At 53.2% G+C, this 18,756-nt stretch overlaps 3 protein-coding genes across 4 annotated transcripts in view; 2 read left to right on the top strand and 1 right to left on the bottom strand.

The window, feature by feature from the left end:
• The window catches only part of Stab1 (stabilin 1), a 29,235-nt gene extending 28,217 nt beyond the window's left edge, over positions 1-1,018 (top strand). For both annotated transcript variants that reach the window (XM_076832753.1, XM_076832789.1), the window contains 5 exons: positions 9-158; positions 231-335; positions 415-561; positions 629-745; positions 827-1,018. In XM_076832753.1, the coding sequence (XP_076688868.1) occupies positions 9-158; positions 231-335; positions 415-561; positions 629-745; positions 827-883 (576 nt within the window). In that variant the 3' untranslated portion in view covers positions 884-1,018. The remainder of the gene's footprint in view (positions 1-8; positions 159-230; positions 336-414; positions 562-628; positions 746-826) is intronic.
• On the bottom strand, positions 904-10,272 carry Nt5dc2 (5'-nucleotidase domain containing 2). The gene is made up of 14 exons (XM_076833355.1): positions 9,995-10,272; positions 5,474-5,658; positions 5,206-5,280; positions 4,883-4,938; positions 4,705-4,798; positions 4,384-4,512; positions 4,215-4,275; positions 4,036-4,138; positions 3,849-3,950; positions 3,534-3,615; positions 1,709-1,795; positions 1,485-1,625; positions 1,341-1,405; positions 904-1,258 (listed from the first exon to the last, which is right to left on the bottom strand). The coding sequence occupies exons 1-14, from the start codon at positions 10,224-10,226 to the stop codon at positions 997-999; spliced, it is 1,674 nt and encodes a 557-aa protein (XP_076689470.1). The 5' UTR covers positions 10,227-10,272; the 3' UTR covers positions 904-996.
• A 2,420-nt stretch (positions 10,273-12,692) lies between these two features.
• Positions 12,693-16,706, top strand: Uqcc5 (ubiquinol-cytochrome c reductase complex assembly factor 5). Its single transcript, XM_076835387.1, has 2 exons — positions 12,693-13,082; positions 16,462-16,706. The coding sequence occupies exons 1-2, from the start codon at positions 12,932-12,934 to the stop codon at positions 16,551-16,553; spliced, it is 243 nt and encodes an 80-aa protein (XP_076691502.1). The 5' UTR covers positions 12,693-12,931; the 3' UTR covers positions 16,554-16,706.
• Positions 16,707-18,756: the final 2,050 nt, after the last annotated feature.

The raw sequence follows: 18,756 nt of genomic DNA on the forward strand, positions 1-18,756 counted from the left end.
GTCTACAGACACTGAGTGGTCCAGACCTGGAGCTGCATGCTTCCAATGCCACCTTCCTGAGCACCAACGCCAGCCAGGGGACCCTGCTCCCTGCCCACTCGGGCGTCAGCCTCGTCATTAGTGACACAGGCCCTGGCAACAATTCTTGGGCCCCTGTGGTGAGTCTGGCCCCTGCCCTGCTGGATCCAACCCTCACTAACCTGCGAGGCTTGACTCTGGTCTCCCTGCAGGCCCCAGGGGCAGTTTTGGTTGGCCGTGTCATCATGTGGGACATCATGGCCTTCAATGGCATCATCCATGCTCTGGCCAGCCCCCTTCTAGCACCCCCTCAGCCTGTAAGTACCAGGAAGGGGAGGGCGGAGCTGCAGGATGGCACAGCTTTGGCCCGGTCCTTGATGCTCTCCTTGGTTTCAGGGAGCAGTGCTGGCACCAGAGGCCCCACCGGTGGCAGCAGGTGTTGGGGCAGTGGTTGCTGCTGGAACACTGATCAGCCTGGTGGCCGGCGTGCTCTACCTCCGTGCTCGGGGCAAGCCCACAGGCTTTGGCTTCTCTGCTTTCCAGGTAAGGCTGGGGGCTGCCGCAGCAGTGTCCTTTGGTCTTGTTCCACCACTTACCTCTCATCTCCCAGGTGGAAGATGATGCTGGTGACGACTTCTCCCCGTGGCAAGAAGTGAACAGCCCCACCCTGGTGTCTGTCCCCAACCCTGTGTTTGGCAATCATGATGCCTTTTGTGAGCCCTTTGATGTGAGTGGGGGGAGGGAGGGGGCCATGGAAGTGGGCTTGGGGCCTAGTCTTGGCTGCCACCAGACGGCCTCCCTCTCTCAGGACTCCCTCCTGGAGGACGACTTCTCTGACACCCAGAGGATCCTGGCAGTCAAGTGAAAGGCCGAGATGGGCACGCGGAGGGAGGAGGCACCTTTATTGCTTGTCTGGTTGGATGCCCAGAGTGGATGGGACTGGGAGGATTAGGGGTCTGTCCTGCAATAAAAATGCCCTCAGCGGATGTGGGCCATGTCACCTAGGAAGGGTGTTTTCATGCATCCAGTGCAAAGCTGGTCCATCCAGAGCGGTGCCTCGTGCTGCAGAGGTGTGCGGCGGGGGTAGAAGGTGAAGTCCACACGGTAGTTGAGCAGGCAGCTCAGGGAGGCCATGTAGAGGTCGGAGAAGCGCACAAGGCGCCTGGAGAAGTAGGTGGGGTTGTGGAAGGTGCGGAAGATGCTCCCAAACTGAGCATTGAATAGGGCCTTGGTGATGCACCTGGGGGGGGAGGGAGAAGTTGATGGGTGGGCATCAGCTATGCCAGGCCAGCCAGTCCCCACCCTGGCCCCGCCTTGCTCACCTTAGCTCTTGCCGCTCCTTCATCCAGGCGGCCAGCACCTGCCGAGACTCTGCATCCTGGTAGGTCTGGGACAGACAGTATGATGTGGGTGCCCAGGAAGCTGCAACCTGGCCCTCCCAAGGGCCACCCGGGCTGCCCATGCACCTGCATGCGCTCTAGCAGCCCCGTGAGCGCCTGCTGCCAGGTCAGAGAGTGCATGTATTGCTCGGTGTTGATGATGCGGATCTCGCGCTCCAGCTCAGGGATGATGGCACCCGTGCGCCAGCCGTGCCGCAGCATGAGATCCTGGGGGTTGGGCAGTGGGACTGGCCTCAGTGCCAGCTAGGAGGATTCCCCCGCCCCCTGGGACGCAGCCCTGCCCCCCTCACCGCTAGGTCACTGTAGAGGTGGTCTCCAAAGTAGAGCACGCGGGGGCCACGCCATTCCGTCAGGCGCAGGAAGTCAAACAGGTTTCCCTGGGCAGGGTGCAGAGGGACGCTGCTGAGCCAACGTTGCTCCCCTGGGCTGCCAGCACCAGGTCTTGTCCCCTAGCAGCCCTCTCAAATCCCCAGAGGCAGCCAAGTCCAGCCGGATACAGGGCTGCCCTTTCCCGCGGCCTTGCAGTACTGCAAGAGGGTCGGCCTGCCCCAGGAAGGGCTCCCATAGGCCTGGCACAGTGCCCCAGGCCGCAAGGGCCTCCCTCTCTGTGGCCTCTCACCCACCCCGGCTAAGGATCAAGCCCTTGTTTGTGAGAAAAGAACCATAGGCAAGGACCCACGCCCTAAAGCAAAGGATTCTACAGTCTTTGCTGGCGGTCTCAGCCCAGAGGGACCCAGTGGACCAATGGCAGAGCTCACTGGCAGGCCATCTGCTTTGCCTGCTCCAAAGCTGGGGAAAGTTGGAAACAGCCAGGCCCCAAACTAGGGAAGAAGCTCCAGGGGAGGCAGAAACAGAGGGGCCAGAGTTGGCGCCACCTGGGGCAGGTCTGTATCCATGGACCTCAGAGGGGTGGGCAGTGGGGGACAGGAGGTCTGCATCCATGGACCTCAGAGGGGTGGGCAGTGGGGGACAGGTGGTCATAGAGGAACTTAATTGGACCTACTGAAGAAGACACCGAGATCACTGAGGACCAAGCATCCAATGTACACAGCATTAGGAAACCTCAGAATGTCAGGCACAAAGAAATGCCTTGGCTTGGTGCAGTGGCGCAGACCTGTAATCGCAGCAGCTTAGGAGGACCAAGAGTTCAAAGCCAGCCTCAGCAAAAGCGAGGTGCTTAGCAACTTAGTGAGACCCTGACTCTAAGTAAAATACAAAATAGGGCTGGAGAGTGGCTCAGTGGTCAAGTGCCCCTGAATTCAATCCCCAGTAACCCTCTCTTGCCTCTGAAAAAAGATAGGTCTGGTAGCCACACAGGTGCTTGTCCTCCTAGGTCACAGCCAGATGCAGGATATGGTACAGCCTCACCCTTAAAGCTGAGGGGATAAGCCCGATGGGTCAGGGAGAGCTGGGGTGGAGGAGGGCAGGAAGCTGAACAGTACACAAGGGTGCAAGTCCAGCCTGAGGCCAGGCCCCAGCAATTCAACACTGCTCCCCTGGCCGACTGCCGGCTTCCTCACAGCCCTTGGAACCCCCACCCCTAAGAGGACCAGCTCAGCCAGGATTTCCACATTCCAGCCAGGGCCAAATGCCTTAATCACCTCCTGCTCAGGCATCCAATACCCCATCCTGGCTGCTCTTTTCTTTCTGTTCAGATAGGAAGGGGGTCTCCCCAGATTTCTTATGAGCTGCCTCCACTGGCCAGGCTCAGGGGCTCCCACCAGGCTGGTTCTGCCTGCAGCAGACAGCTCAGTCTCAACTAGTCACAGTGCCACTCATGGGGCACTTGGTGATCACAGGGCTTTGTGCCACATTCAAATACAGCATTACAATCTCTTAGAAATGAGGAAAGCAAGGCACAGAGGTGATGAGGCAAGTCTCCCTCGTGGCTGAGTGGAGCTGGAACTCAAACCCGGGCACCAGGACCCAGAGGCCAAGAGCTCCTTCCACACTGCCCAGCCCTGGCAGCCGCTGGCCACACCGAAGTGGCTGAGCTGCTCAGGGCCCGGGGCTGTGTGCGTCTTCAGAGTCGGCCTCTGAACAGCTTGTGTCCTTGGTTAGAACCTGTCCCCTGCTCTCACACCAGCTGCTGCTCCAACCCTAGATGGTCCTCACCTGCCGGTAGATCTTGCCCTTTTCCAGGCGGGTGATCCGGTCCCAGTGGAGCGAGCCCGTCTCATCAAGTTTTCGGAAAGGCCTGGGGTGAGGGTGAAGGGCTTGATTTCCATCTGTGGTAGGGCCAGGGCTGGGTACCTCCCACTCTCTTCTCTGTAGACCCATCCACTCAGGTAGGCCACATGCAGGTAAGGGGGCATCCTCACCCCAAGGGCACTGAGTAAAGGCCAATCTAGCTTTGGGCCTCAGTCCCCTCACTGCGATGGGATCCCCCCACCCCTTCCCCTACTCCACTGCCCCCTGCCAGGCCCATACTTGCGCCGGTCAGTGAAAAAGCTGGGTTTGTCTGCCTGGACGATCACCACGTCGAAGAGCTGGCGCCAGTCGGGACCCACCATGTGCCGCATCCCCTTGTCCCTGTGCAGAGGTGATGCGGCTGCAGGAGGTCTGAGGGTGGCACTGTGTCTGCCCCCCAACACCCCCACAGCGGGGTTGGACTCACACAAAGCTGAAAGGACTGTTGGTGATGAGGAACAGCTGTTTCCCATGGGCCACCAGGCGGCTCAGCACTGCGAACGTTTCGTCCCCTCTCAGGATGTACTTCTCTGAGGGGGAAGAAGGGTCTGTGAGGGCCTGGCCATCCTGCTCAAGCAGGCCAGCCAGGTTACCATTCACTCTTACCCATGTCTCGCTCAATCCACTGGTACATGAGGCCCTTCACGTGCACATCTCGAATAGCATCCTGGGGGGAGGGGGACAGTGAGGGCACAGTGGGGGGTTGGGGAGAGCCTGCCCTGTTGCAGCTGGACTTCACCTTCCTGCCACCTGAGGGGCAGGCCAGCATGCTCACCGTCACATCCTTGTAGAGGTGTGTTTGGTCAAACTCCAGGCCATGGCTCAGGAAGTGGTCCACCACACAGGACAGCAGTGCCATCTCTGGCAGTGAGAAGATGTCCATGAACTGCTTGATGGAGGGGCCCTGGGGAGGGGACCACATCTCAGCTACTCCTCTGGCCCCCCACCTCCAGCATTGGAGACTAAGGCCTCCAAATCTGCCTCAGGACTCTGGGAAAGGGCACGGTCTGTGGGTGAAAGCTGGCCACTGGAGCTGGTATCTATAGCAAGCTCACCGACCTGGGCTGTTTTGGGTCACAGAAGGTGGAGGGAATACCTTGCCGTAGAAACCGCTCATCTGGTACAGTGGGATGTGCTGGGTGCCTCCATATAGGTCGATCACCTCCTCATCTGGCACAGGCTGGAGGCCCCTGAACCAGGGTACAGATACCATCACTCCAGGCCCAGGTGGCAGCACAGGGTAGGGGTGGGAAGAGGGCAGAGTCAGAACTAACCTGTAGGCTGTTCCCAACTGGACATAATGGAAGGCATCAATCTTCATCAGAAGGCTCTGAGGGCACCCAGTATGGGCAGGGATGGGACCAGTGGTAAGAAGGTGGTTTTGCCATTGGATTTGGCCAGTCTCTTCTAAACCCCATGTCCAAGCCTCCATTGGATGGTACCAAGAAGATCAGGTACATTACCAAAAGGAAGTTGTAGCTTTGAGGTCAAGGGGGTGGACAGATACGGAGACCCTCCACTAAGAGCATGGCTAAGGAAGCAGGCTCAGGGCCCATTTACTCAGGAGGAACCAAGAGGTCAGCATCCAGCCACTCACCTTCTGAATGTCATAGTGGAGGCCACGGATGGCAAAGCTGGGGTTGTAGTCATACTTCCGAATCCCCTCTGGGTACTGGTGGGCAAACAAACATAGACCAGGCCTAAGCCTGTAGCACTGCCAGCCCTGTTGGCTGAACGGCCATTTGGGGATCCATCCATCCATCCACCTGCCCAGGGAGCCCCATGATCCACCCTGGGGCTTAGGTCAAGGTGGGCTGTGCTGGCCTCCAGGGCCTGAGCAGGGGCTCCTGCCTGGCTATTCTCACCTTGTAGTGCTCAATCAGGATGTCCCGAGCGGCATTGAAGATTTCAGGGTGCAGTGCGTCTGCATACTGGGCCAGTGTGTAGTCATAGTCAAAGCCATAGACCTCGACATCACGCAGGCTGATCTCATTGTTGGCATAAATGGCTGCTGGGTTCAGGAGGCTGCAGACCTCAGGAGGCAGGAGGTCTAGAGGAAGGAGACACAAGGAAATGACAATTGTGGCAGCGGCAAAAGGCTCCTGGGTACTTTTTGAGCACCCAGCCCCTTAAGCTTCATGAAACATCCCAGAGATGCCCAGTGATCCAGATGGTCAGACTGAGGCTCAGAGAGAAAGCAATTGCCCAGATCCTGTACTTGGGGTAAGGCAGCGTTCAGGTTTGGAGATGAGGTGTGCTCTATTAATGCAGCAATATTCAGAAGTGAAATGATTAGATTATGAGAGCTGTAACCTAATCAGTCCATGGTAACCGCAGACAGGCAGGGCGTGGCTGGAGGAGGTGTTACCCTGGGAGAGTGCGCCTTCCTGCGGCCCCCCTCCCCTCCCCCTGCTTCCTGACCACCATGCCCTGAGCAGCTTCCCTCCACCATGCCCTTCTGCCATGATGCTCTGCTTCACCTCTGAAATGGTGAGCTCCCAATAAACTTTCCCTCCTCTAAGTTTTGATACTAGAGATTTTTTGATACTAGGGATTGAACTCAAGGGTGCTTAACCACTGGGCCACAACCCCAGCCCTTTTTATATTTTATTCTGAGACAGGGATTCCTAAATTGCTCAGGGCCTTGCTAAATTGCTGAGGCCAGCTTTGAACTCACAATCCTCTTGCCTCATTACTCTCTGGGATTTCAGGTGTGCACCACCACCACCACGCCCAGCACCTAAATTGTTCTCATCAAGTATTTTGGCCACAGAGAAGCAAAAGCTAACTAAAACAGGTAGAGCTGGCATGGGCTGAGCTCACAGCTGGAGCTCCTTCCCTGTGGTTACAGCATCACCTGCAGCCCACCAGGTACACTGAGCCTGTTCCTCTTCCTGGCTCTCACCACAAAGCCCCCGCCAGACATGCTGTAAGCTGGGCAGCACCCAGTAGGCAGGCATTGACTCCACTCCTCAGTCTGGCCCCAGAAGAGCTCTCAGAATGGTCTCCAGTGCCAATCCTGCCACTGTCCAAAACCTGATCACGAACACCACTGTCAGTCCCTCTGCCCTTCTCAGCTGTCTGCTGATCGCATCTCCCACGTCCTAAGGGGTATCAGCGAGGGGCGGCATGTGGGGACTGAAGACTCCACCCAAGTTGGCATGACCCAGCTGTCTTGGCATGACTAGGGAGCTGAAGTCATGGATGCTCTTTCCACCTTGCCCAGAACATTAATGGGTGGGGAGCCCTTCTGCTGCTCTTACTACCCACTCCTGAGCACCTGTCACAGCCCAGGGAACAAGGCCCCTCTAATCGGATTTCAGCTGCCTGCCAGCTCACATAATGACATTCCCTGGCTCTAGCCAGGGAACATTGCTAATTACGACAGGCGGGACGTGCAATGTTGGGTTCTGGGCCATTATCCAGGCTGCTCCCTTCTGGGGATGTGGCCATGGTCACCCCAAGCCTCTGGCTGCTCTCAAGGAACTGAAGATGGCTCTCAGGCCCACATCAGGGGTGACGCTGTGTGGGGTAGGCTCCAGGGTCCCAAGCTCACCTGCCTTGGCCTCCCCATCTGTACAATGGGGAAGTTGGCTGGAGAAAAGGCATATGATGGAAAGGGCATGGGCTCTGAGGTCAGCCGGACCAGATCAGCACCCCCACCCTGGCTGTGACTTCAGGTCACCTCAGCCCTTGGGCCTGATGTCTCTAAAGGGGAAATAAAAACTGTATCAACTGCGCAGCATTCTTGCTCTATACCTACACACAGGCAGGATTCAGTGCCCCCTGAGCCCCCGAGCTTCATGTCTTCAATTTCCCTACATCTCTCTAAGAGGAGGAGTTGTAGGGAAAGGGGAGCATCACCCAGATGCACAGGGTAATGCCTCCCAGAAAATGCCTCAGGTCCAAGGCTCCAGAAAAACTGTCTCAGCCACAATCAGTCCTAATTATAAAACAGAAACCCCTGGTCCCACAGTAGCAGCAGGTAGCTGGTGCACTAAAGAGGCAGACATCTCACTGATGGACTTGGATGCCCAGAGCATTTGCCTTGGAGGCCCCTTTGGAACACAGAGCTCCACTCCCCAACCCTTCTTTTGCAGTCAAGTGCAGGGTGTGGGTGTGGAAACAGGTGTGGCTGGTTCCTCTGGAGGCCCCAGGCCAGCACAGAGCAATTGCTCCGCAGATCCAAGTGTGGACCGGACACTTCACTTGGATATGCATGAGACACAGTTGACTGTAGCCCTTGAGAGCTGCTGCTGAGATGCCCCTCACCTGGTATCACTGGGATTCTGGCTTTCACCTCTGCCCTTGGGGATGTTTCCAGGGGCAGAAAATTCTCCCAGGGACAAAGCAGGATGGGGAAGCAGCTCATAGAGCCTGACCCCTCACCTCATCTCTGGACTGAGAAAACCCTCTTCCACAGGGCTGCAGTGACAGGTAGGGCCAGGAGAAGATCTAACCCACCCAGCACTAGCCTGCCAAGTTTGTGGTTTCACTGCTCAGTCTTTACCCTCCTTTCTCTTCCTTAAACCCCAGCTCCCTCACCTGCCCAAGGTTCCAGATTCTGAAGCCAATTCCCCCCTGGTAGCCCTGGGACAGGCTTGTGGCTACCTTAGGGGCCCATCTTGTTCAATCCTCACTCCAACTCTATGAAGCAGTTGGTCTGGAGGAAAAAACTGAGCTTCAAGGGCGTGAAGTCACTTGCTTCAACCACCCAGAAGCAGGCAACAGAGTTGAGATGTGCACTCAGGCTGCACCACCTGCCTTAATCACTCTTCCCCTTAGCCTAGCCTTCTAGGGTCAACACATTGAGGAAGGGTGGGGAGGAGGTGATGGTCTCTGCTTTCAGGGTAGGGGCTAGTCTTCGGCCTGGATCCCTAGCAGAGATTTTTGTTTGTTTGTGGTGCTGGGGATTGAACCTAGGGCCTTGTGCATGCAAGGCAAGCACTCTACCAACTGAGCTATGTCCCCAGCCCCTCCTAGCAAAGTCTGCCCACAGGTGTTATGTCCTAGGTGTACTGAATGCCCAGAGACTGTCCCAGAAGACTCAGTCAGAATGGGTTAGGATCAGGACCCCGAGGCACGAAGTTGGCTTATTCTGGTGTTCACCATGACGTGAGTGGCAGTGACCTTGAATAAGAGGAACTTAGGGGGACATAAGGATAGGAAAATACAGGTGGGTCCTGGAGGGCAATGCCCAGGAGATCCCCTTCTTTCCTCCTCTGTCTTGGAGGCCACTCAGAGGGTCTTCTCTAGGTACAGGACAAAGACTTCTTAAACAACACTCTGGCATGCCAGTCCACAGAGATAGAGTCAGTCTTAGACCACCAGGGCTTCAGAACCACCACTCCACAGAGGGCCTAACTATTCTGTCTTCAGCTTGTCAAGAGATTAAGTTTGGATCACTCTCCAGGTATCCACAAGGCTGGATTAGAAATCCCTGTCCAGACAGTTGGAAAGTTCCAGACAGGGCCACTTTGTCTCACCAGACAATGAAAGCCACCTCACCCTTGGGGGTTCCTCCGGAAGCTCCCCTGGCCCTTCTTGGCTTGGTTCTTTCCAAGTCACCACAACACTATGTCAGAGACCCCAGGGTTGTTTGTATCTGAGAAAACTGAAGGTCTTAGAGGTTGAGGCTTACTGAAGGCGACCCAGCTGGACAGTGATAGAGCCACTAGCCTGAACCACATCTGTCTGCTGCAGAAGCTGGATAGTGACCCACCCAGAGCAGTGGACATATGTCCTGCATTCTGACTGGTGGCCCCAGCCCGCCCTGAGAGGGGCCCTCCAGTCTCATCAGTCCATTTCACAGAGGGAGAGGGAAAGTGCCTGTGCAGCTTGGCCAACCTGTAGCAACTCCTCAGGATTCCAGGCGACTGTGGGGACTTGAACTGTTTCCCCAATACCTTCTCGGCCCTTGCTGAGAGCCGGCCTGACCTCCAGCACCAAACCAAAAGGTGCCTGGAAAGTCCAGCCCGTATCAGCTTAGGTCGGGAGGTCGCCAGGAGCTTATTGGGCGAGTGCTACTCGCAGGCTTTGTCCTCAATACTCCCACCCCAACTAAGGGTCGGCGGAGAACAAGGGATTGGGAGCACTCCCGGTAGCGGTTCCCTGCAGCAAGACCCGGGGACCGCACTTGCGGGCGGCCGCTCCAGGTGCTCCAAGCCCCTGCAGATAGAGCTGGGGAATAAACCCCCCACCCTCCCCCGGGCCATCTCGCCGAAGCCTCTATTGAAAAGCCCATTACGTCTGGGTCCCCGCCAAACCCCACCGGGCGAAGACGCAAGGAGCTGTGCTCGGAAAGGCTCGAGGGCTGCGCCCCGGCGCCCCGACAGTCCACCGCGCTGGAGGCGACCCCAGCACTCGGTTCACCCGGGCTCACCCACCGTGCACCAGTCTCCGCATGTCCTGGTAACGAGCCCACAAGTGCTCGCTGAGCTCGGTGCCGCCGGCCGGCGCCGGAGAGGGCGCAGAGCGTGGGGCTCCCGGGCAGTGGGGGCCAGGACCCGGCGGGCCGCAGCCAGGGCAGGAGGGTGAGGAGGAGGCGGCTCGCCGCCCGCCGTGGCTTCCGCACAGCAGCCAGCACCGAGCGACCGCCCGCAGCCCCACACCCGCCATGCCCCCTGCGCGCCGGCCGGGCTGCCCTACGCCCGTCGGCCAGCCAGCCGCCCTCCGACTGCGCGCCCGCCACGGTGGCCGCGTGCTCCTCACGGCGGCGGGCCAATGGGCGCGGCGCGCGGAGCCCGACTGGCCAATGGGCGCGCCACTGGGCACAGGGGGCGGGAGGCGACGGGGCGGGGCGGGCCCGCGACCCCCTCCCCCAACTCTCCCGCGCGGCCGAGGGCTTTGCGCCCCCCTTCGGTCGCCACCGCGGCGATGGCGGCTCCTTCTCGTGTCCCCTGCCTGGGAAGTCCAAGAGCCTAAGACCCGCCATCCCCTCGAGGCTCCGGACCGCCGAGGCGCGGAGGGGAAAAGGCAGGCGCAAGCGAGTTTACGCTTACTCCCGGGTTCTCCGTTCCTTTCCCCCGGCCTCTGGGTCCTTCTGACCCCAGCGCCTCCTCTACTTTCCCGAAGTCCCTGAGTCCTCCTGCCCCATGGCCTTGTTCCCCTGCTCCGATCCCAGACTGTCCGCTGACCGGAGCCCGGGCCACTTCACTCACTTATCTAGCGGATAAAGAGCCCTGCCCGCGCTCTCCCTGCTACAGCCCCACGCTGGGTGAGACCGCTGGACCTGCATGGCAGCCTCTTTGTGCCGCCGGTGCTCAACCCAGGTGACCCCTTTTAATTCGGAACCGGACTCCTGGGCGTGAGCTTCAGGACTGGGGCCAAGGATCACTGCACCCACCTGGTTCTGACCTTAGCTTGGTGTCACTGGCCCGCCCCACTCACCTTTGCCTGGAGAGGCCTCCTGTTGAGAAGCCTGGTTGCTGGAGACTTTACAAAGAATTTCCTCCTTTTTCTTGCAAATACGCTCTTCTTGCATTTTTTCTACTCGTCTGTTTTCTGAGCCTGCAGGTGTACCTCATGGAGACCCACCCAGCACGCTGATGAGCCTGCCAGCTGGATACATATTGTTTCCCGGGGTGGCTTGCTGAGTTTAAGGTTGTGTTTATGTTATGACATTACTGCACTTGGGCTGAGGACCTAGTGTGCCAGGTCCTGGGTTGGGTGCTGAAAGATATTGAGGCCTAAAGGTGAGCTTGGGGGCGGGAGAGGTGTCTGCACACGCCCCAGTGACCTAGGCAGGTGCTGGGAATCTAGCCTCACGGGAACCTCTTCCATGCGGGTGGAGGTCCTGGGTGGTCCACCCCCACAGAACCGCTAAGAGAAATGTGAGCAGGTTCTGGGGGTGTAGCTCAGTAGTAGAAAGCTTACCTAAGAATCAGGACCTTGAAAGAAAGGTAAGGGCAGGTGGGGGGGTGGAGAGAAGGAAGAGAGAGATAAAGAAAAGGAACAGGAGCAAGTGCTAAGCTTTTGTGCCCACTTTCTGGGTGGCCATCCAGGGTGGGTTGTACTATAGGCAGCTAGAGACTTTACTGCTGTCTCTAGGGGCCCTAACCCTCTCTTGGGGCCCTGCTTGCACTTTTTCTTCTCATCACCAAGCTACCTTTTGGGATCTAGTTTTCATTTGATTCTTTTAGATTGCCTAACATTTGACTGCCTTGTCAAAGCTGTTCCTCCAGTTTTATCCCTAGGTAACAGAGTGACAGCCTCTTAGGGTATTTTCAGAAAACAGTGATAAAGTGAGAGGATATAATGAGTGAAGGCTCTGGAGTCAGAGCTCTGCTTTTTTTGGGCTTAATCTCTTAATTTCTCAGTTCAGGGAATACATGTGAAGTGGATCAGTAAATCATCATCATAATTAATGTTAGATAGAGCTAATGTTAGTTGATCAGTTACTGTCACTAAATCTTCACAGCAGCAGAAAAAGTCCCCTGTTTCATGGGTTGGGGAACTGAAGTACAGCCCCAGCTAAGGGAACTCCTCAGACACGCTCATTAACCATCATACTGAGCTGCGCTTATTGTGGATAAAGAGGTGATACAAGCACGTTTTCCCAGCTACTGGGAGGCTGAGACCAGCCAGGGCAACATAGCAGGACCCCTCCCTTTCTCCTTAATTCCCGCCCTCATCCTCCCCGCCCCAACCCTGTCAAAAGGTGATGCATAAAAACTTTCTATAAATGCCTGTATTATTGTAAGTGCCCATTCAGGACAGTTTTATTTTAGGGTTGTCACAGATGCTCAAACTTTTGTTGTGTAAAGTTCAGCTTTCAACAGTGCATATCAAATTCAGATATTTTAGAAGTTTGGTCACCAATCATGTCCCTGAAATAAAAGCAAGACGTTTCGTAATTGCATTTTAGAGAATGGTGCAGCACACTATTAGTCCCTCATAGACTATCACTCTGTCAGGGTATTAGAAAAAAAGATGGCGGTGGCAGAGTAGGGGGCGCGGCGGTCTGCTAAGAGCTCTGGCCAACACTGGGGAGGCCGTGGGGCGGGGCCGAGTCCAAGCCACGTCGGAGGCTCCGCCCCATAGGGGCCGCCCCGCCTCCAGTGCCGAGGCGCATGCGCCGGATTTTTCAGGCTCCTTCTCAAGGAGCATGCGCGTCTCAACAGCAGCAGTTTGATTGGCTGAGCTGCACAGGGATCTAGGCCTGGAGGTCAGCTTTAGCTCCCAAATTTTTGCAGCCGCCGGGCAGTGACTCGGCTGCGGTCACTCATCGCCTAGGTCGCCGAGCCCAGCGAGGACGGGCAGGGCGGCTTCAGCTTCAGTCGCACCTGGTTCCATCGCACTCAGAGCCACCACCTCAATCGAGCATGTTCTCCAGGGCCCAGGTGAGGCGAGTTCTGCAGTGGGTGCCCGGGAAGGAGCGACTCGGCCTCTACAGGTTCCTGCCCTTCTTTTTTATCCTGGGAGGAACAATGGAGTGGATCATGATAAACGTGCGCGTGGGCCAGGAGACCTTCTGTAAGTGGGGGGTGTAGTAGCCTCCCTTTCCCTTCAGGGAGGCATGAGATGGCAGGGATCCGTTTCCCGGGGGTATTAGATTGCAGACCGCTTATTCTCCTTAGCGCCGAGCTGCTTTTTATTCTTGTCGGAAGGGCTAGCACTGTTCCATTCACTTGGCAGTTGACCCCGCCTATGGCGCCGGCTCTTCTGTACGTCTTGCACATTGACGTCCAGCCTTGCGACCTTTCTAAGCTTGCCCTTCACCCTTGACTTTGAGCCAAGCCTAAGGAACAGGATAGCTCACAAACAACAGAAGAGGGGGTGAATCCTGAGGATTCATGGAAATCCCTATTAACTGTCCTCTCAGAACTCTTCAGCCCACACCCTGGAGGGAGCCGACCTGCCTCCTTAATCACCATTGTCTTAAGAGGGCAGTCACTGGCACCAGGTCTTTGGCCTGGGAGCAGATAGATGCTCAGCACTGTGAAAAGAATGCCTGACATTGCTTAGCTGAGCACTATCTCTGGGCAGACTAGTTTCTTTCAGGAAGACTTCCCCAATCCCTAGGCCCTTTCTGCTTTGTCCCTCTTCTGAAATAATATATCACTGGTGAATTTTTTTTTTTTTTTTTTTTTTTGTGTGTGGTGTCGGGGATGGAACACAGGGACTCACACTAGCTAGGTAACTGCTCTATTACTGAGCTATATGCTCCCAGCCCCACCGACTCTCATTTTTTAATTGGAACTTTAGTGCTTCTTTCTGTTCTACCATTCTATTTATTGAACATCCATGAGAGGATCTAATGAACAAGGCAGAGGTTTTTTACTGCCAGAGAGCTAATGGGAAAGAAAGATCAGAGTTGGCTGGGTGTGGTGGCTGAGGATAGCAGAGTTCAAAGGCAGCCTCAGCAAAAGTGAGGTGTTAAGCAACTCAGACCCTGTCTCTAAATAAAAATTCAAAATAAGGCTGGGGATGTAGCTCAGTGGGCCAGTGTCCCTGAGTTCAATCCCTGGTACCAAACAAACAAAAAACCCAGTTACCATCAGGTCTGGGGATGTAGCTCTCAGTGGTACAGCACTTATCTAGCATGAAAGTTTAATCCCCAGTACTGGGGACTAGGGGAGGAAAAAAGGGAGATGGTTTACTATTGTGATCAGTGCTGAGAGGAGCACAGGAGTGTTGGGTGGGCACCTCCCTGGACTAGATGGTGCAGGGAAGGCTTCTGGAAGCAGTTACCAGGTACAGCAGGCTCTAAAGAATGTCAGCCAGATGCAAGTTCTGTAGAATTGAGTCTTCATGGCAGTACTGAGAACTGGAGGCCTTGTGTGTATTCCGTGTTTGAAAAATTGAAGCAGACAAGCAGAGGGAGGTGTAAAGTGGCTAGAGAGGTGTCTAGCAGAGCCACATAGGGACTGCAGAACCAAGAATATATCCCAAGGACTGAAGGGTTTGAAGCAGCTCCTTGTGGAGAGATTGGTAAGAACACCTAGGCTGTGTGGTTGTTCGGAGTTCAGATGGTAGCCAGGTCTACTTTGAGGCAGAAGGGATGCCAAGAAGTAGGTGGAGTTGAGACAGCCCAAAGGGTGACAAAACCAGGTGATTAAGTGGGCTTAAGACATGAGACCTGGATGCTGGGGCAGGGGTGACTTTCCTGAAGGTGCTGAACACAGGCCGTGTGATCCCTGGGCCCCATTTGGGATGTGCTAAGGAGATGGTTATAAAAACCTGAAGGTCAGGAAGCAGATGTGGGCCAGAAACCTGTGAATGGCTTTGTGAACCATTCACAGGCAAATTGTGATGAAAAAGTCAAATAACCAACATGTTTAGGGTGACTGAGAGGCAAGGATGGACACCAGGAAGGTTTGTTATCACAGAAGAAATGAGGTTAAGGAATTTTGACCCTGTAAAGGGAAGGTAACCCCCTGCTCTCAGAAAGACTGGAGGCTAGGCAAATGTTGATCAGAAAGGAGGGAGAGGATGGGATCAGTGCTTGGTGGGGGCGAATAGCCCTTGGAAGTTAGCTGCAAGAGTGTTTTATGATGAGTGGCTAGGTGAGGGTGAGGAAAGAATGGTGAGGGTCATGGCTGAGGACACTGGATTGTCACACATCTCAGTATACCCAGTCAAGAGGCACTGGCTGGCTTTGTAATATACTGCAAGAAGGTTGAAGCATGGCAAAGAGAGGAATTTGGATTAATGGCTGCTTGGGGCTTTGAGGGTGTGTGAAGCAGCCGATATTGAATCTGTTGTCTCAGCTACTCTGGAAGCCGAGGCAGAAGGATCCATGTTCAAGGCCAACCTAGGCAACTGAGTGAGATCTTGTCTCAAACAAAAACCCAAAAGGGCTGGAGGTGTAGCTTAGTGGTAGAATTTTTGCCTAGCATGCAGGGCCCTAGGTTCAATTCCCAGCACTCCCCCCCGCCCCCCCCCCAAAGGTATTAATCATGATGCCTGTGGAGAAGGCACAAGATGAGGCAAGGAGCCTAAACCAGGGTTTTCAAATTGAAGGGGCATGTGCAGGTGCCAGTGCAGAGAAGATGGTGGCTGTCAAATGGCATAAGCCTTACAGGAAGAGGATTTAAAACAGAACAACAAAAAAAAACACAACATGGCACTAGAGATTGAACCTAGGGCCACTTTGCTACTGAGTTACATCCCATTTTTTTTTTTTTTTTTTTTTAAAGACAACAAAACTCAACAGCTGAACAACTGTTGAGAATCTTGCTGAGTTGCTGAGGCTGACCTGAAACTTGTGATCAACCTCCAGCTACCTGAGTAGCTGGGATGACAGGTGTGTGCCACCCACAGGAAGATTTTTTACTTGAAGAAGGATAATCAATAGTCTGGAGACACAGAGGCTGAGAACAAGGAAACTGACCTCCCTATCCCATCCTGAGGTCTGGAGTGTGGGAGAAGCAGCAGCCAAGAGCCTTTGAGGAGCTAGGTTTTAGTTAAGGATGATGTCAGAGAGCAGAACAGAAACCATGGGAGAGGGTTGGGGATGTAGCTCAGTAGTAGAACAAGTACTTGCTTAACATGCATGAGGCTTCAAGTTCAATCCCCAATACCACAGCAGAAAAACAAACAAATAAATAAATAAAAAAAGGTGGGAGGGAGTGGGAATAAGAAGTGAGGAAACTCCTAAAACACTACTTAGAGATGGGCCAGGACGTGACCCTATCTTTGAAGATACTGATATTTAGCTTGTTATTTTAAGTCTAGGTCATAAACAGTGGTCATTTAACTCATTTTGTTTTAAATTATATTTTGGCACTGGATTAAACATTAATGTTGAAATTCAGAAACAGGCAACAGACTTGAGACTACTGATTGAATTCTGAGTATTTTTAATTACTCAGTTTCTTAAAAATCTAAGCACAGTTTTTGTTTGATACAGATGATGTCTACCGAAGAAAAGCCTCAGAGAGACAGTATCAGAAAGGCCTGGATGACACATCTGAGACTGAACTTCAACAATCAATAAAATGAATATGAATTTTCACTAGTTTTTTTCCTCAAGAATGTACTCTTACAGGGCTGGGGTTGTGGCTCAGTGGTAGAGCACTTGCCTAGCATGTGTGAGGCACTGGGTCTGATTCACAGCACTGTATATAATAAAATAAACGTCCATCAACAACTTAATTGCCTTTTTAAAGAATTTTCATGTTTTGCAGTCTCTGCTTGAGTACTTCCCAAATTACTGTTGGATAGTACTTATATATAAAGAATATTCCTCCTAAAACACCTACTTATCTATCCAATGAACCTAGTTCCCCTTTTTTGTACTGGGGATTGAACCCAGGGGTGCTTTGCCACTGAGCCACATTTACCCAAGCCCTTTTTATTTTGAGACAGGGTCTTGCTAAATTGCTGAGGCTGGCTTTGAACTTGTGATCTTCCTGCTTTAGCCTTCCCAAGCCACTGAGATTACATACCTATGTCACTGCCTCTGGCAACCCGGCCCTTTTTGAGACTGGGTCTTGCTAAATTGTTGAGGCTTGTGATCTGCCTGCTTCAGCCTCCTGAGCAGGTGGCATTATTGGCATGTACCATAAAATGTTTTTCTACTTTCTTTTTTTGCAGTGCTGAGGATCAAACCCAGGGCCTTACACATGCTAGAGGAAAGTATTATCACTGAGCTACATCACCTGACCTTGTGAAATATTTCTTGAATACAGCAACCAGGATGCTTTTCAGTACAGTTTGAATTGTTTGTGAAGTTCTTTGTTTTTTAAACAAAACAAAAACAAAACAAAAAACCCAATTCCCCACCTCCAGGGGGTGCTACCGATCTACATCCCTAGCCCTTTTCATTTTTTATTTTGAGATAGGGTCTCATGGAGTTGCTGAGACTGGCCTTGAACTTTTGATCCTCCTGCCTGAGCTTCTGGAGTTGCTGATATTAGAGACCATGCTTGGTGGTAACCTTTCGTTGCAGAATTAAAATTAAGTCATGAACATAAAAGATCTTCATTGTTATGGTCACGTAAACTAGGAAAATTGTGTAGATTACATTTCTGTCTGCTACCAGCTTATAAACTCTTCAGGAGGGTAGTGGGAATTCCTGACACACTAATTCCTATTAGTGCGCTCTTGTGAACTCCCTTGCATAGGAGAGCAGGACTCCATGATTCATGCCCCTTGATGATCAAAGTGCTGTTCTTTCATTCAGCTGCTAAAGATAGAGAACTGCCCCCTCCCATAAGACAGGGAAACTACAGAGTTGAGCCAGATCAGAGGTGCAGTCTACTGAGTGAGAATATGGCAATGCCATCTAGCACAAGTTTGGGTCACTGGTGGAAGAAGCAAAGGCATATTTACAAGCCTGGATAACTACATCCAATATCTTATCTTTGCAAATGAGAAAATACCTATATTCTAAAGAAGACTGAGTTTCAAAAGTTTCTAACTTTTGGGGCTGGGGATGTGGCTCAAGCAGTAGCGCACTTGCCTGGCATGTGTGCGGCCCGGATTCGATCCTCAGCACCACAGACAAAGATGTTGTGTTTGCCAAATACTGAAAAATAAATATTAAAACTCTCTCTCTCTCTCTCTCTCTCCCCCCCTCCTCACTCTTTCTTAAAAAAAAAAAAATGTCTAACTTTTGTGACAGAATAAAGAAGCTGACGCCAAGGGCCACAGGGAATAAAGTTAATTATCTCTGGCACAAATGTCTCCTGCATTTTTTTAAAGACATTTTTTTTCCTAGTCATGCTTGTCATCTTATATTGGAACAAATGTTGGGTAAATAAAGAATCACTACTCGGATCTCATCACAGATTACCTATGAGTTCAGCATCTCCACTGGGAGGTGGCTTAAGTGTGAAGGCCAGTAATGACCAACACTACCAGGTAGAGTATTGCATACAATCTCCTATCCAGTTGTGTCATCTGGAGTGTAATGAACCTGACACTAGTGATTGAACTGCTGCATAAACTGTTATGATTCTCATCGACACAGCCACATTCTGTATTCCCTCTCACACACTCCCAGTTTTAGAAGTATATTTGATACATATAGAGAATATGTAACACTCAGTCTTTTACAAAGAACAATAAATGCCAATAAAACCATTCCTCGGCTTCTGTCTAGAGTGATCCTTAACTGGCTTAACCCCTACTTTTCCCCCAATCATTAGTTCTATGCTATTCTTCTCAAGGGTTTTCCTAGAGAAGTGACTTCCTGTTGGAG

This window comes from Callospermophilus lateralis, chromosome 1 (assembly GCF_048772815.1).
Source record: "Callospermophilus lateralis isolate mCalLat2 chromosome 1, mCalLat2.hap1, whole genome shotgun sequence".
NCBI classification, from domain to species: Eukaryota; Metazoa; Chordata; class Mammalia; order Rodentia; family Sciuridae; genus Callospermophilus; species Callospermophilus lateralis.